At 52.9% G+C, this 25,183-nt stretch overlaps 1 protein-coding gene across 1 annotated transcript in view; it reads left to right on the top strand.

The window, feature by feature from the left end:
* The window catches only part of PREX1 (phosphatidylinositol-3,4,5-trisphosphate dependent Rac exchange factor 1), a 175,534-nt gene that overhangs the window by 107,667 nt on the left and 42,684 nt on the right, over positions 1 to 25,183 (top strand). The window contains exons 8-14 of the mRNA XM_044919013.1: positions 4,401 to 4,519; positions 5,911 to 6,060; positions 8,159 to 8,306; positions 15,896 to 15,996; positions 17,271 to 17,374; positions 17,554 to 17,603; positions 19,382 to 19,457. Of these exons, the coding sequence (XP_044774948.1) occupies positions 4,401 to 4,519; positions 5,911 to 6,060; positions 8,159 to 8,306; positions 15,896 to 15,996; positions 17,271 to 17,374; positions 17,554 to 17,603; positions 19,382 to 19,457 (748 nt within the window). The remainder of the gene's footprint in view (positions 1 to 4,400; positions 4,520 to 5,910; positions 6,061 to 8,158; positions 8,307 to 15,895; positions 15,997 to 17,270; positions 17,375 to 17,553; positions 17,604 to 19,381; positions 19,458 to 25,183) is intronic.

The raw sequence follows: 25,183 nt of genomic DNA, 5'->3' as shown, positions 1-25,183 counted from the left end.
GGTCGCACCTGTCAGAGCAGTGGATCCCACGTGGGCCTTCTGGGGCTGACCCTGGGGCTGCCATGAGCTGCCTGCCTCAGTTCTGTGAGTGGGCCAGGCTGGCTGGAGGGAAAGGGTACATCTGTCTCCTGAGAGAACATGGCTGGCGGCCAGCATTCCTGCCTCTGGATGGGGAACCAGAGGGCCGGGCTCCAAGAGGTCCCAGAGGGATTGGGCAGCAGTGGATGGAACTGCCGGCCTGACAGATGTGGTCACAGGAAATGCCTGTCACTGCTAGGTGTTTGCCGATGGTTTTGTCTTTGCCTGGGTCATGCGGGGCACCGCCCGTCCGGGACATGGGTCACGGAAGGTCTCTGACTCAGAGTGTTTCTGGCCTCATTTAAAAGTAGAGGCTCCTTGGATATCAGAAGCGGAAGGAGTGTTCTTTTTTTTTTTTTTTTTTTTAAAGATTTTATTTATTTATTTGAGAGAGAGAGAGCATGAGGGGGAGAGGGTCAGAGGGAGAAGTAGACTCCTCGCTGAGCAAGGAGCCCGATGCGGTACTCGATCCCGGGACTCCAGGATCACGACCTGAGCCGAAGGCAGTCGCTTAACCAACTGAGCCACCCAGGCGCCCCGGAAGGAGTGTTCTAAGAGCCTCCCTCCCCATTCTTCGGAATGGGAAACTGAGACCCCCAAGAAGAGAAGAACCTGAGAAGAGCTCATCTCTAATACCTCAACTGCTTGTTTGCGTCTTAGAGGTAACACGCAGCGCTTAAGGACACAGAGGCCCTGCCGCTCACTAGCCGTGTGGCCTTGGGCAAGTTACATCAGCTTTTCGTGCCTCTGTTTTCCTGTCTGTTCAATGCGGATAAAAGTAGTCCCCATCCGATAGGATTGTTTTTTAGATGAAGTACAATAAAACATGTAAATCGGTTAGAATAAGGCCTGGCACATGGATGGAAAGGAGAATTACCACTCTGTCTTCCTTTGGGGGTCATGCACACAGCTCAGCTCACACTTAAGTTGTCTCTGGAGCAAGACTCTTCATTTTCATCACGACTCCTGCCCCAGACGTTTTCCTCCTCGAGTCTTCCTCATTCTGAGTAAACGGCATGAAGGTTTACCCAGGAACCCAGGCCAGAACCTTAGTTGACCTTGATGCTGACCTGCCTCACCCCAACCCACTTCTTTAGCAAGTCCTTTCCATTCTGTCCCCAGACTTTTGCCAGAACTTCAGTGTCATTCCAATAAGAATTCTAAGAGGGAGTTTTTATGTACGTATGTGTACATGATGGTAACATTTACCTGGAAGTACAAAAATAGCCTCTGCAGTTTTGAAAAAGGACAAAGCTGGGGGCCTCGTACTGCTGGTAGCCAGGCTTACTATTCAGCTGCAGTAATTAAGACAACGTCGTATTGTTGCTGAATCAGACAAAGAGTTTAGTGGAATAGAAGAGCGAGTTCAGGAGCAGACCCCCATGGAAGTGTTCCTTTGAATTTCAACAAAAGTGCCAGGGCAGTTCAATAAATGATGCTTGGTTTGTTTGATATCCGATGGGGGAAAATGAGTCTTGACTGTTAGCTGACACAATACACAAAAAATCAACTTCAGATGGATCACAGATTTAAATGTGCCAGGTAAAGCAATCAGGTTTCCAGAGGAAGGCATAAGAGACTATCTTCATGATCTGGCAGTAAGCAAAGATTTCTTAAATAGGACAAAAAGTGTCATTCTAAAGGAAAAATAGATTCATCAGATTACATTAAAATTAAGAACACAAATCAAAAGACGCTGCGAAGAGAGTAAAAAGGTAAGCTATGGACTAGGGATCTTTGCAATCCATATAACTGACAGGGGACTCACATCTGGAATGTATTAAGAAGTCCTATAAGCCAAATTTGGCCCTCTGTCTTTATAAATAAAGATTTATTGGCACACAGCATGCCCATTTGTTTTGGTGTTGTCAGTGGATGCTTTCCTGCGGCAAGGACAGTGAAGTAGTTGACACAGAGACATGAAGCCCCCCAAACTGAAAATGTTTACTATCTATCTGGCCCTTTTCAGAAAACATTTGCCAACTCTTGCTATAAATCATTAAGAAAAAGACAACCCAACAGAAAAGTGCTCAAGGGACAGTTATTTCACAGAAGCCCATGCATGGCCCACAGGACCAGATGGCCAATAGACATGAAAAGGTGCTTGGCCTTGTTACTCATTAGGGAAGTACAAGTGAAATGTTTAATGAGCCACTAGTCTGTGCCCAGCAGAATGGCCAACACGGAAATTAGCTACAGAGGATGGGGACCCACCGGAATGTTCTTTACTCTACCGGCGCAGGGAGAATTGGTGCAACGACTTTGGAAAACATCCTGGCATTCTCTGGTGAAGCCCACCGTGTACATCCCTTGTAACTCAGCAGTTCAGCCTCTAGGTAGATCACCTGCAGGGTCGTGCACGTGTGTTCTTCATAAGACGTGCAGGAACGGTCACAGCAGTGCCAAACGGGAAGCAACCTACATGCCCGTTGCCATCATCCTTTGTGAGTCCATGTATGTGAGGTTCCAAAACAGACAGAGCGAAGCCACGGGGTCAAAGGTCAGGATAGTGGTGACCCTTGTGGGGGGACAGGGCAGGGGTGGGGGAGTGACAGGGAAGAGGGCACGGTGGGGGGCTTTTGGGGTGTTTACAGGGATAATAGAGGTGTGCTCACTCTATAAAAGTTAAACGAGCCCCATCCTTCTTTGGGCATTTTTTTTCCTGTATGGATTTTATACTTTAATGAAAAGTTTATAGAAGCTTGTATATGCGCGCACCCATATAGGTACGCGTGGGTTGGCGCGTACAAATCATTGCGCTGCTCATTGGCTTCTAGTTCCCCCTGCTTTCTTTTGGCCCCTCCGCGGTCCCTTCTCTGCAGGCTGCCACGGGGAGTCCTTTATAACCTAGATCAGATCATGTTCTTTCTCTGCTTAGACCCTATGTGGCCCCCATCTCACACTGGCAGGAGGAGCCCATCTTTACTACGGCCCAAAGGACCCCACAGGATCTGGCCTGTGTGGCCACTCTGACCCCTTGCCCCCCACTCGCCTTCACCCACTCAGCTTCAGCCACCAGCTGGCTTGGCTGCTCCTTACAACATGGCATGCGGCCTGTGTCCTCCGCCTGGAATGTTCCTCCCCAGATACCCTCCTAGGTTCCTCCCTCACCATCCCCTAGGTCTTTGCTCCAAAGCCACCTCTTCAATGAGGCCTCCCCTGACCACCTCTCCCTTCCCTGTCCCAGTTAAAATCATGCCCCCCACCCTCCCTAACCATCTCCTTGCTTTATTATTACTATTTTTACAAACCTTCAGTATTTTATTTCAATTAAAAGCATATACATTGCATTCATTAAACATTCTTTTCATCTAGAGCCAAGGTCTCTTCTTTGAGGATAAGTTCACTCTTAACACAAAAGCAACTCACCTTTATCAAGTCTTTCCAAAACAGTCAACTTAATGTTCAGGGAGACAACTCTCTTTCCACATTTATATGTTCTCACGTATATAATACATAGTTTACCCAATTACAATGACAGGTGCACATCAGGCAAATAGATTTGGGAACATCACCCACCTGGCAGAGCAGAGGGGCCTGCGTGTACCACACAGTGGCCTTCGAGCCCTGAGACTTCATTCTCTGCTTTATTTTAACCACACATTTAGCGCTCCTGACATAACTTGTCTTTGACTTTTCTGCTTAGCCTCTGTCTCTGTGCCCCCTCCCCCCTCATATTGGAGGATGAGTTCTCAGAGACTTTGTTTTGTTCACTGCTGCAGCCCCAGCGCCTAGTGGAGTGCCTGGCACTCAGTAGGTGTTCTCTAAAGTGCTTGCCGAATGCATGGATGAGTGACTCCCCTTGGTCCCAACTTGGCATCCTCTCCATAGGAAGCACTGGTCAGATGTTTGTTGAGTGACTGAGTGAGTGGCAGATTGACCTGAGTGAGGGAATGAATGGTGGGCAGGTGGACGTGGATGGTTGGGTGGACTGCCTACTCCAGGCACCCTTCTTCTCTGGTCAGATTTCAGGAAGTACCCCTCTTTTTAGACACTCTGAGAGCCCCTCCCTACTCTTTAGCCAAGAGGAATGAGTTTCTATTGCTTCCGGTTAGTTTCTCATCAATGTAAACTGGTTAGCTCTAGCTCTGTGTGGTCAGCAAGGCGACTAGCCTAATTTCCAGATGGAGGAACTGCGTCTGGAATGGAGAAGTGACTTGTTCAAGTCACCCAGCCACCAGCCAAAACCCCATGCTCCTGAGCCCGGTGCAGTGCTCCTGCCATCTTGGGCACCCTTCCAGATTACCGCTCTGCTTCCCTTTGCTCTTTTGAGCCCCCGTTAGGTGAGACATAGGGGTTGCTGACTTCCCGCTGTCTTTCAGGGTCACTGGGGGCAAGAAATCCACCAAGAGGACCAAGTCCATCAATGGCTCCCTCTACATCTTCAGGGGTCGAATCAACACTGAAGTCATGGAGGTGGAGAATGTGGAAGATGGGACAGGTAGACCCTAACCCCAAGGCCCACCTCAGCCCCAGCCCCACCTGCTCTGTGGCTCTGTTCAGTCTTTTTTTTTTTTAGAGGTGGGGAGGGACAGAGGGAGAGGGAGAGAGAGAATCTTAAGGATGCCGCCGCGCTGGGCATGGAGCCCGTTGCGGGGCTTGATCTCACGACCCTGAAATCATAACCTGAGCCGAAATCTAGAGTCCGATGTTTAACTGACTGAGCCACCTAGGTGTCCCTCAGTTTTTTCTTTTATTTGAAATGTGACCTACCTAAGAAAAGTGTCTAAAACATAAGCACATTGCGTTAACACCTGGGTAGTCACCATTCAAGTTAATAAGTAAAATGCTGTGTGTACCCCCAAAGGTCCTCACACACTCCTCCTTGGTCACAGCAGCACCTCCCGCATCTTGGAAGTAACTGTCCAAATTTTGTGATGATCATTTTCTTGCTTTTTTAAAAACATTTTTATCTCCTAAGTATGCATTAGTAAACATTTTAATGAAAATTCTTTTCAAAACTTTCTTTAAAATGTTATGTCATTATATGCAGATTAAGTGGCTTTAAATATATACACGTAGTTATATAGATACAGTCTTACATACCTATTGAAGTGTCACAAAATACTGTATATTCTTTTGCATCTCGCTTTGTGTTTCTGCATGTAGCTTTCTGCATGGTGTTGGTTCCCACTGTAAAACTCTTATTCGTGCCTTTGGTGATAGACATTTGGGTCATTTCTGCTGTTTGCTATTATGAACAGTGAGGCCGTGAGCAGTCTTGTGTGAACCTCTTTGTGTATGTGCCCTTGAGCTTGGCGAGGGGCAGCAGTTCCTAACTGGTTTTGAGACACGGACTCCTTTGGCAGTGTCACGAAACCTGTGGACCCCTCCTCGGATTTAGGTTATGGGCAGCTTCAGCTTCCCTGGAGACTGACAGCCTGTTTTCAGAGGTTGGCCAGTCCCCATCCCAGCCAGCAGTGCGTAGGGGCCCCGGACTTGGCATTGCTGGGCTTGCACTAGGTTTTAAGTGGCCCCAGTGCCCAGATGAGATGGGCAGGGAGGCTGGGACATATTCCCAGGCTCCGGGACTCCTGCATTTGTGCCCAGACTGTGGGGTCTTGAAGCCGCTGTAATTGATGGGTGTGGGGGGGGCGTCTTCGTTTGCAGATCCTCTGTTCTTTGCAGAGAATAGAGAGGAGAGGGAGTGAGCATTTGAAGGGTTGCAAGTTCAGCTCTCAGACCCTCATCCTGTTGATGCCCCTGCCACCCTGTCTTTCTGGAGCGAGACGGGCTGGTCCCGTGACCTTACTTTCAAGCGTGTAGTGGGGAATGTTCAGAGTTGTGTGGCTGAGCCCGGACTGACCCACCTTGGCCTTCTTCCCCCGCCAGCGGATTACCACAGCAACGGCTACACTGTCACCAACGGCTGGAAGATCCACAACACCGCCAAAAACAAGTGGTTCGTCTGCATGGCCAAGACAGCCGAGGAGAAGCAAAAGTGGCTGGACGCCATCATCCGTGAGCGGGAACAGCGTGAGAGTGAGTGCGCCCTCTCCTGGGCCTCCGAAGAGCGGTGGCTCTGGGGGGCTTTCCCGGGATCCTGGGGTGTGTATGGCTTCCCCTAGGCTGGTCACTTCTTCGGAGTGAGGACTGTGTCCAGGGAAGGGGCCTTAGGGCCCTTTCCAGAGAGGTTGGAGCTACAAGACGCAGGTCATTGAGGGGGCAGAGAGCTCTGGGACCGTGTTATAACTTGGTGGTACTTTGGATCACCCGAGGGCATCTGTTAGAGCCCACTCGACAGATGGTGACACTGAGGCCCAGTGGAAGGGACTTGCCCAAGGGTCAAGGGTCACATGGTTGGTCACCCTGGGATTCGTGGTACCCTTCACCCTTGAGGGCTGGTAGCCAAAACGTTCCCTCTATGCCTCTGTCTCCCCCATGGTACTGTTACCTTCAACTGGGGTTCTTTGTGCTTGAGACTCAGAGTCTGCATCTGGGAGGAGGATCCTTGGGGGGCTGCTCATTAACTGTGGTCACAGATCTCTCTGGGCCCAGGCTCCCCGGAGGCAGCTTGCATAATGCCTTGTGGGGCTGGGTGTGGTAGTTGGGTGGGGTTGGGACCTGGCTCTGGGTTGTTGTGTAGAGAAAAGGGAGCTGTGCTGTGTCTAGGGGCAAGTTCCTTTAGCTTTCAGACCTCAGTGATGCCGTCTGATGAGTGGGGATACAGGGTCCTGCTGCGCAGGGTCGTAATGGTGCTAAATGCAGGATGGATTTGACCATACTTGGAAATTTGACACGTGATCCTAAAAACCCTACCCCCCCCACCTTTGCAAAGGAGGAAACTGAGGTACAGTTTTCTCTGTATCTGCAGCCTTCCACTTGGGTGTGTCATAGACCTCTCACACTTGCCATGTCTAATCAGAACTCCTAATTTCCATCCTGTCTTCCGCCCCAAACCTGGAGGTTCCCCATCTCAGTACCTGGTTCCTCCCTTCGCCTGGGGCCTCAGATTCAAACTCTTGGTGCCATCCCTGGTTTCTGCCCACTCCCCAAATTCAGTGTATGGAGTCCCTTTACTTCTGCCAGATCTGCCCACTTCCCTTTCCTCCCTACCTTTACCCATGTGCGAGTCACCACCATCTCCCAGGACTATGGGCAGAAGCTAGATTTTAAGTTTTCAGGTGATATTTCTTGATTTTAAATTTTGTATCAAAATTTATTCAAATGGCTTTAGGCCAAACAAACTACTGAAGCTGGCCCCTGGTTGGCAAGCTTGTGAGCCCTGAAACTGGTCAGGACTGGCGGTGGGGCTCAGGAGTGTGGACTGGCCTGGGTGTGGCTGATCAGTGTCTTTGTGGTTAGAATGGAGGGCTGTGGTCTATGCAGGGTATACGCGATCACGAGTAGGGTGTGGCCTCAGTGGGCCTCAGCCGTTAGAATTGGGTGTTGTCCAAACCTTGACTTCAGGGCTGGGTTTACAGGGGTGGTGCATGCTGTGATCAGGAGCACAGATCTGGGGCCAAACTTTCTGGGTCGAAATCCTGGTTCCACCACTTCTAGTTGGGTAACCTTAGACAGACAGCTTCATTTCTCTGGGCTTCCGTTTCTTGGGATAATTTTGCCTTACAGGTTTCTTGAGGATTAAGTGGCGTATAGTAGGCGCTTCCAGCATTTTCTATTGTTATTTGTCATTGCTGTTGTCAGGAGTGGACAGGGTCCAAGTAGAAAATGTGGGGCAGGGATCTGGTCAGGGTTCTGTGCCAATTGTCTAGAGAAACAGGCAGATTTTTCTCCCTGGCTGGGAGGAAGAACTCAGTAGGCTTCCTGATAACCTCTGAATTTGGAAACCCATGCGCAGGTTGAAGGGTTGAATGAGCTTGACTGCTTATTACCCTGGGACTTAACCTCTCTGGGCCTCAGCTTTGCCTTCTGTAAAATGGGGGCGATCAGCCTCCCTCCCCTACAGGGTTGTGCGAGAAGTCACTGGCAGGTGCCCGAAGCAGTGACTGACACGCAGGGAGTGCTCTATAGATGACCGCGGTGGGGGCACTCGGGTGGGCAGCTGGGCAGTGGGCTTCCAGGAGCCGCAGGCCTGCCCCCCTCTGCTCCCTGAGTGCTGACTGTGCCCCCTCCGTAGGCCTGAAGCTGGGCATGGAGCGGGACGCCTACGTCATGATTGCGGAGAAGGGGGAGAAGCTTTACCACATGATGATGAACAAGAAGGTGAACCTGATCAAGGACCGCCGGAGAAAACTGAGCACTGTCCCCAAGTGCTTCCTCGGCAAGTGAGTGGCCCCACCCAGGCCTCCGAGGGGTTCCTGCACTGGTCCCGGGCAGCGGGTGGGCCAGACTGTTCCCACCTGGCTCTTCCCCAGGAGCCCTGCAGGGTAGAGCCGCTAAAGCACCCCGAATCCTCATTTAACAGACCTCAGAGGTCAAGAAGGATAATGGGGTCCCCATGTCAGGTCTTTCAAATGTTTCCTACCACATCTCACTGCAGAATGTAAATTTTATGTTGTAACCTGGCGCACACATCCACGTAACGTGATTGAAGCCAGTTTCACAGAACTTACTGTGCTGGGCACGCTCTGAAAGTATCTGTCTTTTCTGTTCTGTTTCTTTGCTGTTCTGCCTTGTCCTTTGTATGTTATTCATTTCTCCATTTGTTTTAAAAAATAATGCGAAGCGAGACCATGGCATTGATTTCACAAACTACTAATGGGTTGCCCACCATGGATTGAGAGACACTGCCCTCACACTCAAAACAGAAGCCACTGTAGATAGTTCAAGCAAAGAGGTTCAAGCACAGAGTTGCCGGAAGCGCCGAAGAGCAGACGGGGGCCTTCGCGTCACTCCGCGCGGGCTGCCGTCCGCACACACCACAGGCCGAGCAGCTCAAACAGAGACTTACCGTCTCGCAGTCCTAGAGGCTGGAGCTCGGAGCCCAAGGTGTGGGCAGGCTTGGTGTCCCGTGAGGCCTCCCTGCCTGGGTTACGCATGCGGGAGAAGGGGAGGCTCCTGGCAGCTTTCAGGATTTGAGGGCCTCCAATGTCTCTGTTTGGGAAATACATTCCTTCCCAATAATAAAACATTTTACCCCCTGCCCCCATTTTATAACCAAGGATCAAGGGGGTCAGAGCACAGGTGTATCTTAAGCCCAGATTTACATCTCCTTCACCTGGTGGGGGCGGCAGATACACAGTTCCACTAAAATTGCCAGGCTGTGTGCCGCCCTGCTGTGCGCTCGACATGGTGGTCGACACGGAGGGTGCCAACCTCACGGAGCTTGTGGTCCAGCAGGGGAGAGAAATTTGCCTGGGAGGCAGGGACTTTATTTAGAATGTATTGACTTATAACCCTTCCCCTTCCCAAAAGCTTTTGAAGAGGCCCTGGATACAACCCTCTGTGTTATGATCTCGCCCCGGACCAGGGGAGAGGTGATTTGGACAAAGGGGTCACAGTAAAGATGGGGGCAGTGGTTGCATTCTGGATCATTTTGAAAGTGACCGCATTTGCTGGTCGGGTGAGAAAAAAGGGAGTTGAGGATTGTGAGCCCCTAGAAGGCTGTAGTTGCCGCTTGCTGAGAAGGGGAAGGAGATGGATGGAAGAGCAGATTTCAGGGCAGGAGTAGAGCTTGGAGGCTCCTTTTGGACAGGTGCCCTTGAGATTCTTAGACACCCGGATAGAGATGTTGACTCGTTAGTTGGCTGTAGATCTTAACTTGGGGAGAAAAGACTGGGTTGAAGGAGTAAATGCAGGGCATGTGGGCATTTTTATTTATTTATTTTTTAAGATTTTACTCATTTATTTGAGAGACAGACAGCATGAGCTGGGGGGAGGGGCGGAGGCAGAGGGAGAAGCAGGCTCCCTGCAGAGTGGGGGAGCCTGACGCGGGCCTTGATCCTAGGACCTCAAGATCATGACCTGAGCCAAAGGCAAATGCTTAACCGACTGAGCCACCCAGGTGCCATCAAAACATTTTGATGGTTTTTAAAGCCATGGCACTGAACTCTGCAAGGGGACACACAGGGAGAGTTGAGGCAGGTACTGGGCCTTGGGGCCGCTGGCGTCTGGAGGAAGGAGCCTAAGAGGGGGCGGGCAGAGAGGTAGGAGGCACTCAGGGCACGTGTGGCATCCTGGAAGCCAGGTGAAGAAGATGCAGAGATGCAGCGCAGCGGCAGCTAGGTTTGGATGCGCTAAGGTCGAAATGCCCGGGGACATTCAAGTGCCAGTGTTGGACAGGCCTTTGGAGACCAAGTGTGGAGCTGGGGCAGAGCTCATTGGTCACAGCCTGAGGCTTGTGGTGGAACGGGCAGCAGGCAGATTTTGGGGGGTGGTTGGTCTCCTGAGGGGTGGCCGAGGGCTGCCCTGGACGGGCTGCCCTGTTGCCCCCAGGAGTCAGCAACCCCAGCCGTGAGCTCCCTGGGAAGGTGTGTGGAGAGAAGAGTCTGGGCCCCAGACCTCTGGGAATTGGGCAAGGGGCAGCTTGGCTCCTTTCCATCAGCTGGTCTTTAATCCCTGGGCAGAAAGGAGATTTTTCTCTCGGGAAGGGCTTGCTTCCGGCCCCCCGGGTCAGACGACCTCTCCACCTCCTGTCAAGCCCCTTGGGGAGCTCAGTCCAGCCGGATGGGATAACCTGCCTGTGATTAGAGCTTCAGCGGAGTGTTCTGTCTCCTCAGGAAGGATTAGGGAGATTTCTTTTACCGCCCGTTTGAAACAGGGCCAGGATTGAAGCTTGTTTTATAATCACCGGGGCCTTAAGGACCAGACTTCCTGCAGAAGATTGTTCTAATAAAGCTCTTCTCCCCGCATAGCTCTGCTCTGTGCGCAGCCCCAGGGCTCGAGACCTTCCTCCTTCCCCGCCAGGGCTCAGCTTCCAAGTCTCCTGCAGGAGCATCCTTGGTCCCTTTGGGTGGAAGGAACCTATAGCCACCAAGACATACTTACCAACCCTTTCTCTGCTCCAGGCACTGGCAGATGGCTGTGCCTTTTAACCCACATACAACACTGTGAGGCAGGTCACTGCCATTATCCCCATTTTAAGGGTAAGAGAATTGAGGCACAGAGAGAGAAGAGGTCCTGTACAAGGTCACAGAGCCACAAGTGGGGGGCTGGGATTTGGATCCAGGACTCTCTCCCACCACACTCTGCTGCATGTATCCATTTATATCTTTGTTCAGCACATTTCATTTTTCCTTGGTAGTTCCTTTCTCCACATCCATCTGCACTGCTACAGGGGGAATCTATGAATACAGAATGTGTCTGATTTATCTTTATAACTTTTGAGGGTTGGGCTTTGAGTCAGACTTGGATGCAAGCCCTGGTTCCCCCACCTTCTAGCTGTGTGATTGTGGGCAAGTTTCTTAACCTCTCTGAACTTCAGTAAATGACCAGTTAATAAGAAATAATAAAATATGCCTCACAGGATTGTCAAAGGCTTCAGTGAGAAAATGCATGTGACGTGCTGAGCCCAGTGCTGGCCAGAGTGACAGAAATGTGGAGTAGCCTGTTTCTGCTGTGCTCAGAGAACTCGCAAAGAAAATCAAGGAATAAAATCTGGATATTTGTGTGGAGGCATCATGGGAGAAACAGGGCATTGGTCAGACAGAATCGACTCATTCATACATCCATGCCGTTCATTCATGCCAGCAGGAATAGGACAGATGAACCCCTATCCTCGTGGAGAGAACTGTCCAGTGGGGAGCCAGAAAATAGACAAGTAGAAAAACATCAGCACAGAGGGGATTTCAGCCAATCGACAGATATTGCAAGAAGTGAGTTAGGTTGATATTAAGGAGGTGAGGAAATGGGGTGATGTTTCAGCCTGGGTGGTCAGGAAGAGCCTCTCAGGGGAGGAGACGTTTTAACCAAGCTCTAGACGATAAGCAAGAGCCAGTCATGAGACGATCCGGGGGAACAGCATTCCTGGCAGAGGGAACAGCAGGTGTGAGAGCCCCACGGCTGGAATGAGCCTTGAGTAAGTAATTAAGGAACAGCCAGGCCAGTGTGGCTAGAGCGAGGGAGTGGCCAAGGAGTGGGAGATGAGGCTGCAGGTGTTGGCAGGGGCCATATTGGGCAGGTAAGGGGGATCGGGGGCTCAGGTTTTATTCTGGGTGCTCTGGGAAGCCATTCCGAGTCTTAAGCAGGAGAGTGGGATGAGGATGAGCTCATCACACCGGCTCTGGATGGAGGAACTGTCAGAGCTATAGAACTCAGGGGACAAGTGTAATGGTATGACTGGCCCGGGCAGTCAGGGAAGGCTTCCTGGAAGGAGAATGCCTTTGGTTTCCCCCTTGCTGCCAGAGGTTAGATGTCTTTCACTGGTGTCTGCTGTTGTAGAAGCTCTGAGGTAGAAGGGGCCTCATTGTCTCACCCACCTGCGTGCCCAGGTGCTGGGTATCTGTGGGTAAGAGCCGATCAGTCATGGTTTGTCAGACATTGCTGCGAGAGCTTCTACAGGAATTCTTCAGGAAGCAACTTCAGGCAGTGGAGTTACAGGGACGAATATAAAACCTCCAGTCCTACCCTCATGGAGGAGGCAGGTGAGAACAAGGGAACTGCCGTACTGGCTGGTGAGTGGTGCACTGGGCCTCTGCTCAGGGGACTGTCCCAGGGAGATGGCAAAGACACACCTGTGTGTCCCCGGTGCCTAGCATTGGGCTTGACACGCGGTAGTGATTCTGGGGGTCAGGAAGGAAGGAGGGCTGAAGCCGGGCGCATGTGAACTCAACTAGTGCCCCATTGCCTGAATCCCAGACTTCCTCCCCACCAGCCTCGGCTGACCTTCTCTCTGTGTCCCCAGCGCAGTGCTCCGAGTTACAGCTCTCTGAAAGGCTGGATCTTGCCGCTCTTTGTACCCAAGGCTGGCAGACTGCTGGTCTCCTTGCCTTACTTCTCACTCAGGGCCTTTGTATGTGCTGATCCCCCTGCCTAGAATACCCTTCCTTGCCCCTCAGTGGAGGCAAACGGTGCCCCACTGACCTAGTGCAGTTCACGCGTGTGTTTTATGTGGGCCACATGGTGCTTTCAGGAAATTTTGGATTATATATCAACATGTAACAGTTGGGAGATTTCCCAGGAAATGCCGAATTTCCGGCTTCTCTTGGAAAGTAAGATGCTTTGGTCTTCCCATGTGGCCGCCGTCAGCTGTATGGAGGGGTGCCTCGCGTCTTCAGGAGCTGCAAGTCCTGGCTGGTTCCACAGAGCCTCAACCTGGCCCCGCCTCCTCCTCCTTTTTTTGAGAGAGAGAGAGAGAGAGAGCGAGCACCAGCAAATGCGGGGGAGGAGCAGAGGGAGAGGGAGAGAGAATCTTAAGCAGGTTCCATGCCCAGCACAGATCCCGACACGGGGTTCGATCTCACAACCCTGAGATCATGACCTGAGCCCAAATCAAGAGTCGGACGCTTCACCGACTGAGCCACTCTGGCACCTCCAGCCTGGCCCCTTGTGTTCATTTACAAGAGCTCGAGGTCCCTGCGTTAGAGATGAATTTTATCTGTTTTTGCACACTGGGTTCCAGTTTGAGAGTTGATATGATGTGAAGGTTTACCTGCTGCTGAATTCAGAAGGCCCCAGAGTGAAGTACTTGTCAGAACAACCATACTGAGGCCCAGAGGGGCACAGCGTCTTGCCCAAATTTGCCCAGCGAGCTATGAACCTTCCTTGTTGCTCTAAAAGGGGTAAGACCCAGCTTGGGGCAGAAACCTGGGTCACAGTTGCTCTTCTCCGGGCTACCTTCCTCCGCCCTAGCAGAAGACACTGGGTCACTGCCTGCCCCCCGTCTGGCCACAGGGCCGCTGGTCGGTGCCAGAGGCGGCCCCTGATGGGACAGCTGGTGGGCAGCCGGGTGCCGAGTCTCCAGCTTCCGAGAGTGGGCGCTCAACATCTGTTCGCCTCCCTCAGCTGCTGGCAACTTTCTCCTGTCTCTGATTTTGGGGACTTGAGAATAAAACTGGGGGTGGAGGACCTAGAACAATCTCTTCCCCCCACCTGGGGCTCCCGCCCCACAAAATAGATCCATTTCTTCTGTGTTCCCCCCCACCCCCACCCTTGGCCTGCATCCGGGGCTCTCTGAATGCCTCAGCATGCACCACTACCTACACACAGGCAGGCTTTGCTCAGCCAAACACTGGGAAGCTAAAAATAGTCCTGCCCCCTCTGGCTCTGTAATTGGAGGCGGGACAGCTGGTTTCGATAAGCGGGAGAGCTCTGTGCTCTGGCCCGCTGCCGCCTGCTTTCATTGAACACAGATTGCCTCGGTGGCAACAGCCCCATTGCCAGCTCTTCCTTTTCCTGCTGGCTTGGAGTGGGTTGCACTCTGCGCTGAGCCTGGGGGCGCCTCCAAGAGCAGGGACCTGGGGTCTGGCTGAGCCTCTACCCCACTGGCTGGTCACGTTGGATCTGCCTGATTTCCTCGGGCTCGTGAGCCCTTCTTTCTCCCGGAGACCTTCCTGCCGACCCTAGAACATTCCTTCTTGTTTGATGGTTCATTCCTTCAGGTGTTCAAGAAATGATTATTGAGGCCTACTGTGCTTTAGACCCTCCTCTAGGTGCCGGGGGTGGGGCTGTGAATAAGGTCGACAAAAATCCCTGTCAGCGTGGAGAGGACTTTCTGGTGGGGCAGATGGCTGATAAACACATATATAAATCTGTAGCAGTACAGTTCCAGACAAGGATAAGTGCTCAAAAGGAAGCAAAACCGAGAGATGTGAGGATTGTGTGGAGCTGCCTTTGGTGAGAAGGGAGGATTTAACATGAGGAGCTAGGGGAGAGCGTTTCCAGGCAGAGGGAACAGCAAGTGCAAAGGCCCCAAGGTAAGTAGGAGTCTGATCTTTTTCAAGAAGCAGAAGGTGGTGGGTGTGGCTGAAACATAAGAAGTGAAAGGTATAGGGCGCCTGGGTGGCTCAGTTGGTTAAGCGACTGCCTTCAGCTCAGGTCATGATCCCAGGGTCCTGGGATCGAGTCCCGCATCGGGCTCCCTGCTCTGCGGGAAGCCTGCTTCTCCCTCTGCCCGCTCTGCTTGCAGCTTTCCCTGCTTGTGCTCTCTCTCTGACAAATAAATAAATAAAATCTTAAAAAAAAAAACAAAAGTGAAAGGTATAGGAGATGAGATCCATGAGGACGGTGGTTCATGTGGGGCATTGTCATCATGGGCAGAGTTTGGATCTTTTTCTGAGGGCAAGCGGGAAGCCCACTAGAGAGTTTGACTAGGAGAATGACATGATCTGATCACCATGAGCTCTCTTGACTCTCCACAGTCATCTTTCTGGGCTCTTATTTCTTCCTGCCTGCTTGTTTCTTTGTTCCTTCTGCTCATCCATCCATGTTGCCATCCATCATCCGTTTCCCACACCCATCTGCCTGGGTCTCTCTTCACTTAGTGTCTACCCATCCCCACCATGCTCCCCTCCACCCACTTGCCCACTGGTCTTTCCAGCTACCTACTCATTTGTTTATCAGGTCATCCATTCATCTTCTCACTTCCTATTCATTTACCTCCTCACTCATGTGTCCATCCATCCATCCATCCATTCATCCATCCTCCCTTCTTCTCTCCTTCCCTCCCTCCCATCCATCCCATCCATGTACCCTTCTTCCTTCCCTCTTATCCATCCATCCATCCATCCATGCACCCATCCAGTGCACCTGGGTTGGGGCCTGGGGTTTGGTCACACCCACCCCTCTGCCATTGGTCCTGGGGAAAAGCACAAGGTCTCAGCACAACCCCTGGGGCTGTGGGCTCCCAAGTTTGCTTTCTTGTGGGACGTTCTAACTCTTCTTCACAGGAGTGGGTGGGGCCAAGCCAGTTTAGTGCTGGGCCCTGTGTTCCCAAGACTGGGGAGGTTCTCTCAACTGCATCTTATGTTCCTGGCAGTGAGTTTGTTGCCTGGCTTCTGGAAATTGGTGAAATCAGCAAGACCGAAGAAGGAGTCAACTTGGGCCAGGCCCTGTTGGAGAACGGCATAATCCACCATGGTGAGTGGGGGCTGGGCCCGGGCGGGCCTGGGGTGGGGAGACACAGGTCAGACCTCAGACCGGGCACAGTGTAGCCTCGGGAAGCGGATGCCCTTATAAATCTGCTCACAGGGCCGGAAAGCCCTGCACTCATCTGGGACACCAGCAAAGCAGGGACGCCTCGAGAAGTCCCTTCAAAAAGGGCAAGAGCCATTGATGTTTTAGCCATTGAGCCAGTATTTATCAAGCGCCTGTTACGTGGCAGGCACTGCGCACACAGCAGAGAACAGGCCAGATGAAAACGCCTTCGCGGGGCCGGTGTTCTAGTCAGAGGGGGAAGGTAATAAACCAAAGCAGTACAATCTGTGTATCCAGGTGGCGATCAGTGCTGGGTCGGGGGAGAGAGAGCAAGGGGGTGGTGGGCAGTTTTGAACTGGGGTTGGAAGGCCTCTCTGAGAAGGTGTCCTGAGCAAGCGAGGGGCCGGGTAGCACTGGGGTTCTGGGCCGAGGGAACAGCAGGTGCAGAGTCCCCAGCAGGAGAGTGATCCCCGCGTCCTGGGAGCCGCCAGGCCAGTGTGGGCGCTGCCAGGAGACGTGGTGGGCGGACACGGGGCGGGGCCTAGTGTGGAGGGGGTGGGGTCCGGGACCTCCCCGGGGATCGTGGGGTCTTCGGCTTTTGCCGGGAGCGAGATGGGAAGCTGCTGCCGAGTGCCGAGGGGACGGAAGGCCTGCCGAGACTCAGACTTGCACGGGATCCCTCTGGCCGCCACGTGGGCAGCTGCCCACCGAGGGGCCGCGATGTTCCAGGCGGGAGATGACAGTGGCTTGGAGCAGGGTGGGGTGTGGAGTCAGACTGTGAATGTTTTGAAGGCAGAGCCTCCAGGATCTGCTAATGGGCCCACGGTGGGGAGGGCCGGAAAGCAGCAGCAAGGGCGCCCCAAGGCCATCGTAGAGAGAGGGTTTCATAAATGCTGGTTGTGTCGTCTCACACCCCAGCACACCCCAACACGTGCTTTGGCGACCTAGCACCGAGGAGGTGCTGGGCCAGATGGGTCCCCAGGCAGGCTGGGTCAGGGCATTTCTGGGCCTCGCGCGAGAACTGCAGGTGCCCCGGCCCCAAGTGGCAGGGCTCAGCGGGGCCCCAAGCGGAGGAGGGGGACCTGGTTTCCGCAGAGGAGTGAGGGCAGAGGGGTTTGGCAAAATTGCTCGTGGCACAGAGCCTGGTCGAGTGCAGGGTGATGACGGGCGGGGGTGGGTGGTGGGCCCAGCCTCACTGGCCCCCTGGGTCCCTCCAGTGTCTGACAAGCACCAGTTCAAGAACGAGCAGGTGATGTACCGCTTCCGTTACGATGACGGCACCTACAAGGCCCGGAGTGAGCTGGAGGACATCATGTCTAAGGTAGGGACGCCGCCCGACCCCACGGCCACTGCAGAGCAGGCCTGCACCCCAGTGGCCTGTGCTCTTCGCCCTCCGCCACCTCCCTGCTCTGTCCCGGGAGCCATCTCCCCCAGCAGCCCGGATTTGGAGGCTCCTGAAGGATGTGGCCTGACCCCAGACTCCCCCTCTTTCTCTTCCAGGGTGTGAGGCTTTACTGCCGCCTCCACAGCCTCTACACCCCCGTGATCAAGTAAGTTACTCTTTCCCCGCTCCAGTTTCACCTCTGCTTCTTTTCAGCTGTGTGGCCTTGGGCTGGTAACTTAACCTCTCTGAGCCCCAGTTGCCTTCTCCATCAAATGGGGCTAATAATCGCATCTACCTTCCATGTTTGTCCTTAGGGTTAAGTGAGTCAATCTGTGGGAGACTCTGCAGGGTGGTGGTGAAGGGTATCCGTTCTGGAGCCAGTTTGAGTCTCAGCTGCTAGTTACCAGCTGCGTGGCTTTGGGCAGAGTTACTTAGCCTCCTGGTGCCTCAACATTTTCCTCTGTGGAATGGGGATGATGATAATAAGATCCACCTTAGGGCCTTTGTGCTTGCTGTTCTCTCTGCCTGGAATGCTCTTCCCGTACCTCTCTGCGTATTTACTCCCTCACTTCCTTCAAATGTCTCCAAATCAGAGGGACCTTCCCTGCCCACCTGTCTAAAGCATCTCTGTCTGGTATGCACTATCTTCCTTACTTCACTTTGGCTTTCTTCTTAAAACTTGTTAGTGGTTGACATACTGCGTATTTATTTTTTATTGATATGCTGTCTTTCTTCCCCACTGAACTGTAAACTCACCAAGGGCAGGGATTTTGCTCGCTGCTATGTCCCCAGACCCTTGGCCAGCACCTAGAGCGGTGCTGTCCTATAGCCCTTCTATACTGATGGCCATGCTCTTTGTCTGTGGGGTCAAGGACAGTAGCCGTGAGTCACGTGTGGCTTTCAAGCCTTTGAGATGGAGGAATGTGATTTTAAGTTTGATTTAATATTCACTGATGGAAAAATGGGTACATATTGGAGAGCGCAGGGCAGAGTAGCCCTCAGTGAGTGTTTGTCACGTGAATGTTGAAAGGTAACCTCTTTGACCTCTGATTCTTCATCTGTGAAATGGGCATAAGAATAGCTCATGCCTCTTGGGTTGCTATGAGGATTAAATTTGAATGATGCCTGGCACATAGCAAGGGCTGTATAAATGCCAGCCATTGGTTATCTTCTTTATTATGAAGCTCATGGTTGTGGATGAAGGGACAGAGGGTGACCTAATTCTTACCAGCTGCAGATTCCTCTGTCCCCTGTCCTGACAGCTCTTGCCCACTCTTTTTTTAAAGATTTTATTTATTTATTTGACAGAGAGAGACACAGAGAGAGAGGGAACACAAGCAGGGGGAGTGGGAGAGGGAGAAGCAGGCTTCCCGCCGAGCAGGGAACCCGATGCAGGGCTCGATCCCAGGACCCTGGGATTGTGACCTGAGCCAAAGGCAGACGCTTAACGACTGAGCCACCCAGGCGCCCCACTCTTGTCCACTCTTAGAGGAGTGGAGGGGATTCCAGCATTTGCTGGCCTCGTCGGGGGTCAGGCCCTGGGAACCCCTCGCATCTGTAGACCTGCCTCTGCCTTCTCACTCTGGCCCGGCCCTCGAGAGAAGGACCGCCTGGTCAGCCCGCAGAGAAGGAAGTGGCAGGGGCCAGCACTTAGTGCGCACATGGCCTACCCGGCTCCCCAGTTCCTAAAAGTCTGAGAGAAACTCCCCAGCCAGACTTGATCATCAGCCTCAGCACGGCTGGCCACATAAACTCCTGTTTGCCAGCTTCCAAGCCTGAGAAATGGTTGCAGTCTGACTGCAAGGTTAGCGCGACCCTTTGTTCCAGGACTCGGGGAATTTAGATGCTGCACGTGTCCGAGCATGTGCCTGGGGAGAGACCCGGGTCCCTGATTCCCACGCCTGTGCTCCCCGATGTGCTCACGTGCACTCCCTCCCCCCGCAGAGACCGCGATTACCACCTGAAGACGTACAAGTCCGTGCTGCCCGGGAGCAAGCTGGTGGACTGGCTGCTGGCTCAGGTGAGCTCTCCCCTGGTCGCGTCTGAGCAGCCTGCTCGTTCTGCCCGGCACTCAGGAGCTGACCGGGCTGTGGGCCTTGAAGTTTCTTTAAACGGTTTTTTCTCTAGTTTTTACTCGTGTAAAATACATGTCACACTTAACTGTTGTAAACACTGTTCAGCATGCAGTTCATGGCATGACATCCCCTCACGTCGCTGGGCAGCCATCCCCACCCTTCCTCTCCAGAGCTCTTTTCATCTTGCAGAACCGAAACCCCATCCCCGGTCAACACCAGCTCCCCACTCGCCCCTCCCTGCGGCCCCTCGCAACCTCACTTCTGCTTTCTGTCTCTAGGCTCTTGGCCACGCCAGGTAACCCTGCGTAAGCGGGAATCACTCAGCCTTTGTCCTTCTGTGGCTGGCTGATGGTGCTCAGCATCCTGTCCTCAGGGCCATCTATGTGGTGGCCTGGGTCAGAATTGCCTTCCTTTGCGAGGCTGACAGTCCGTTGCATGGATCGTCCATGTTTTATTTATCTGTTATTTAATATTATCCGTCTATTAGTGTCTACTTAATGGATGCTTGGGTTGCTGCCACCTCGAGGCTTCCAGTTAAAACGGGGACAGTCCCGGGTGAGCTGGGACAAGTCGGTCTCATGCTAAAGCACCAGACTGGAGCCTCCATGGGGAGCTTGCCAAGTTATTCCTTTCAATAAGTTGCCAGGGGGCAGGGGCTGGGCAGAGGCTTGGGAAGTCCAAGCATCGGTTGGTTTTGCTACAGCTTCCTAAAGGTGTTTGCTCCCCTGCGATGCTGCGGAAACTTTTGGCAGCCTGCCTCCGATACTTCTTGGCTCCTGCTCCCAGGGTGCTTCCTCTGGGCCAGGCCCTGGCTGGGTTTTGTGCATCACCGCGTTGAGCCCTCCAACCCATTTATAGACAGGGGGACTGGGACCCAGAGAGACCAAGCACTTGGTTCAGGGTACCCAGCCCTGTAGCGGCAGAGCTGGGATTGGGATGGGTCTGTCTCACCCCGCTTGTACCTCGGTTCTGCGAACTTTTCAGGGAGCTTGCAGGAATGTTCATTTGTAGTCTGTGAAAAGAATGTATTGGCTCCAGAGACGAGGAGACAACTGTGAAATCAAAATGGATAAATGTTTAAACGTTTACAGAGCGCAGCTTTATGTCAGCTTCCTTAATTGTTAAATTTAGCATTCATAAAAACCTCGTTCCATTTGAAAACAATTTGCTGGCGGGATTTTTCTCATGTCACACAATTCCTGATGATTGCCTAGAAATCATAGCCAATCTGTAAAGTAGATGTTTCTTGGCACCAAATAACTTCAAAAGCAGGTTTAGAAAAATCCTTGAAAAAAAATTTTGCAGGCCAAAACAGCATATTTAATGTAGGATGTGGGTGTATTTTAATATGTTTGCTGTGGTGTGGGATGCTAAGACCTGGGAGGTCTTGAAACAGCCCCGGATTTGAATTCAGTTTTGCACAGCTGGAAAGCGCAGAGCGCTAACCACTGAACGACACTACCCTCCCCTTAGGATCCAGTGAAACCAGCCGGGAGCATGTTTTATTTATAGCCAGGCCGATGTGGGTCAGATCCCAGCTCTGTGTCTTCCTAGCGGATTTTGGACAAGCCTCTTAGCCTCTCTGTGCCTCACTTTCCACAAGTGAAGCTAAAACAGTACCCTCCCCGTTAGATTATTTTGAAGGTTCAGTGAGTTAATCATGTAAAGTTAATCATGTAAAGTGGCACCTGGCACAGAGTAATTGCTCAGTAAATGCGACTATTATTTTACTTCCTCATCTCCTGCACAAAGGATTCAAGGTGGCTCCAAATTACATGCAGAAGGCTGAAAAACCTGCAGAGGGGCTTGGGGGCGCAGGGACAGTAAGATCAGGAAACAGCCAGCTTGTGGGGGGGGGAGAGCTGATCCCCGGAGGCCTGTCTCCTGAGTGTGCTGCCGCAGGTGAGGGTGACATGGAGTGATTTCTTCTGTGGTTTAGGTTCTTCGCCTGGAGCCCAGACGTGCCTGGGTTCGGGCTCTCAGAAACGGCTGCTTCTGCCCACCTTGGCCCTTTCTGTGGCCTCGTGTTTCCCGAGCTCCACTGGTGTGTGTGGGTTTCAAAGCATGATGTGGACTCTGCCCTAAGTGGTGAATCCCAGGCCTGAGTTGGGAGTGAGGTGGGTCGCCGAGATGGTGAGACGCCAGTGGGTCTGAGAAGTGTCTGGAGATGGGGCACACGGGATGCGCTGATGTGGGGTCGGTTGGAAAGCAAGGACGCGTCCTGGGGCCGTGGCGCCCTGGGAGGCAGGAAGTACCCTTTACAGTGATGAGAAGACAGCGGAGGAACCCCCGGGTGCCTGGGAAATCAAGAGTTCTCCTCTGGCGCGGGAAGGCGCTGCCTTTGGGGTGCCCGCTGGACTTGCCAGTGGGTGGGTGGAGGACGGGGCAGCATCGGCATGCCTGGCGCTCCGGGGGCATCTGCACTGCAGACGCTCTGTTCCCCGTCAGCTTCGGCAGTATTTAAATGAGCAGAGTCAGGAGAGGGTGTAGAGCAATTCAGCAAGAGGGCTCGTTAGCTCCTCCCTTTCTTTCTTTGAGCACCTACTGTGTACCAGGCACCGTTTTAGGTTCTGAGGACACAGCAGTGACTGAGACAAAAGTCCCTGCCCTCGTGGGTCTTGAATTTTGGTGAGGGCTGGGGAGGCAGTTGATAAATAAGAACAAGAAGTAAAATACATCCGTCCTATGTTAGCTGATGGTAGGTGCCAGCATGGTGCTTCGGGTAGAATGTGTGGGAGCCGCGGGGGCGCATTTACCCTTCACATGGGTGGGGGTGGTGCAGTTTTCACAGGGGTCCGTGAAGGCTGTCTTGAGTAGGGACATTTGAACAGAGACCTAAGGAAGGTGGGGAGTGAGCTGGGGGGATGCGTGGAGTGCAGCCTTCTCTGGGGGGACAGCAAGTTGGAGGCTCCAAGTGGTCTGAGCTGAGGGCAGTGGGAGGTGTGAACAAGAGCTGGGGTGCTGAGGAAAGCTGGTCTGTGGCCAGTCTCATGGCGTCTTGTGGGCTCTGGGGAGGGCTCGGGCCCCTTCAGGACTCTGAGCACAGAGGGGACAGCACTGACTTAGGTGGGATAAGATCCCTCTATGGAGCACGGGCTGTAGGGGGACGGGGTCGGCAGAAGGGAGCCTGGGGAGGAGGCAACTTCAGAACTCTAGGCAGGAAAACAGGGTGCCTGGGAACTGCGTGACCGTGGGGAAGGTGGGAGACATGGTCAGATTCTGGAGTTTTTGGAGGTACACCTAACAGAGTTTGTTGATGGGTGGTGGATAGGGTGTGGGAGGTGAGACACAGAGATGTGTCTCCAAGACCTCAAGGTGCTTGGCTTGAGGCTGAGCTGGGGAGACTCAGGACTGCATCCTGGAGCTCTCTGACAAGGAGGAGAACCAGCGCCGCCGCCCCCCCCCCACCCCAAGCATCTCATCACAAGTGGAGGCAGAAGGATGGTGGAATGAAGGTGGCAGCTGACCGTCCATGTGCCTGTCACTTCGGCAGACCTGCCATGGCTTGGCCTGGTCTGAGGACACAGGGAAGCTAACTGGAGCTGATGCAGGAGGATGACTTCCATGAGATGGGCTGGAAGACAGCTGGTGTATGGCTCTGGGAAAGGGGCAGGTGGGTGTGCATGTGGGCCGCTGTTGGGGAGAGGTTGGTGATGAGGATATGTCCTTGAGGACTGGTTATGGTGAGCTTTGATTTCAAGAGTTATTCCCCCCTTGTGACTTAGCAGGGAATTCAAGAAGGAAATATATACTTGGGTAGCCTGGGAGGGTAATTTTGCTTTGAATGCATCTTCATTTTGAACTTCTAGATCATTCTGGTCCTTGGAACAAAATGTTCATTGAAACCCACTGGATCAGCTAGAAATGCTTTTGGCCGCATATAATAGGGAAATTTGACTTACACAGTAAAGACCTTTTTCTCTCATGTAACTAGGCATCTCCAGTTCACGGTCCTAGAGCTCAACAATGCCGTTTACACTTGGGCTCTTCCCATCTTTCTGTTTTGCTATCTTCTTGCCGGTTGCCCTATAGTCATAAGATGGTTGCCATGGCTCCAGGCATCACATCTATGTAGACCTGTGGCCAAAGGCAGGCAACAGGAGTAGTTGGAGAGAGCTTTCTCACTCTGTTTGTTTGCAGGAGGAAACTTCCCCCAGTCCCCTCCTCTCCCCAGTGGTCTTCCCCTTAAGTCTCATTGGCCAGATGGGTCCCACATGTACCCCTAAACCATTCCCTGGGGGACAAGGACAGGGATTGATGAGAGTGGCTTAGAATTTCTCAGAATTCATTCTTTGAGGCTGGGGGAGGGCCCCCCTACCCACTACTTGGACGAGTTAGAGTTACTTTTTTAACTCTGAGGGTAAGGGGGTGATTAGCCCTTCCGTAGACAAGCGGTGTTCTGTGTCTGTTCTGATCCTCTCTGTGCACTATCTCATTTACTCCCCACAACAACCTGAGGAAAACGCAGTTATTATTCCTGTCTTACTGATGAGGAAACTGAGGCCTCAGGACACACGTACATATGACACTCCTGTAAGATTGCGTGTGGGGGGCTGTCATGATGCCTTGATAGGAGTAAATAATAATAATAGTAGTACTAGCCCTCTGTGTTGATTACAGCCTACACTGTGGGGTCTGAGCAGGGAGCACCACTCAGGGTGGCAGAGGCCTTGGAAAATGAAGGGCAGGGGCACCTGGGTGGCTCAGTTGGTTAAGCATCTGCCTTCAGCTCAGGTCATGATCCCGGGGTCCTGGGATCGAGTCCCGCGTTGGGCTCCCTGCTTGGTGGGGGTAGCCTGCTTCTCCCTCTGCCTTCCCTCTACTTGTGCTCTCTGTCTCTGTCTCAGTCTCCCTCAAGTAAATAAGTAAAATCTTAAAAAAAAAAAAAAAAAAAAAAAGAAAACGAAGGGCAAAATCTGGGAATAAAAAATAACAAGCGAGGAGGTGAAGCTCGGAGAGTTTAAGGGCTTGCCCACAGTCACAGCCAGGGCCCTGCAGGGATGTGAGCCTGGGGAACCAGGTCCAGAGTTTGCTTTCCACACTTCTCTGCTCCGTGGGTTTTGGTCTGTGCTGCCCAGGCTTGAGGATGCCCCAAGCAGCAGCCGTCAGGTGGAGGGCAGCGGGTCGGTGGGCTAGGGGGCCGAGGAGGCAGGGATGGCCCAGGAGCCGGGAGGGGGAGGCACGGGGGTGCCGGCTCCTGTGCTGGCGCCGCAGAAATGTGCCCGGAGTGCCCGCCACACTGACCCCCTCCCCCCCCCCCCGCCCCGATCAGGTAGATGGTTTTCAGCACGGAGGGGCAGCGGGCCAGGCTGGTGGCTCGAGGCACCGGCAGAGGAAACAAAGCATCCATGGGGACATGACAGGAGCCCTGGCCCCAACCATGAGCAACTAACCTGTCCTCTTAGAGCCTCCCCTTAGACCCTAACGTGCTGGTGGGGGGAAGGGTCTGGCGCTGAAAGGACTCCTTTCTCACGGTTGTAACCTAGGGCAAGTGCAAGCCCGCCTGTGTCCCAGTCTCTTTGTCTGTTAAATGGGATTAAGGAGAGTGACTGCCTCTGGGTTGACCCTCAAGACCGAGTGAGATCGTGCAGTGCCCGGCACGCTTTGGGTCAGTGAGAGGCATCCTTGGACGTTGTCCTGGGGTTTCCCAAGTCACGGGCAAGGAGCCTTC

This window comes from Neomonachus schauinslandi, chromosome 10, assembly GCF_002201575.2.
Source record: "Neomonachus schauinslandi chromosome 10, ASM220157v2, whole genome shotgun sequence".
In the NCBI taxonomy this organism is placed as follows: domain Eukaryota; kingdom Metazoa; phylum Chordata; class Mammalia; order Carnivora; family Phocidae; genus Neomonachus; species Neomonachus schauinslandi.
This window is presented reverse-complemented; position numbering and strand designations above follow the sequence as displayed.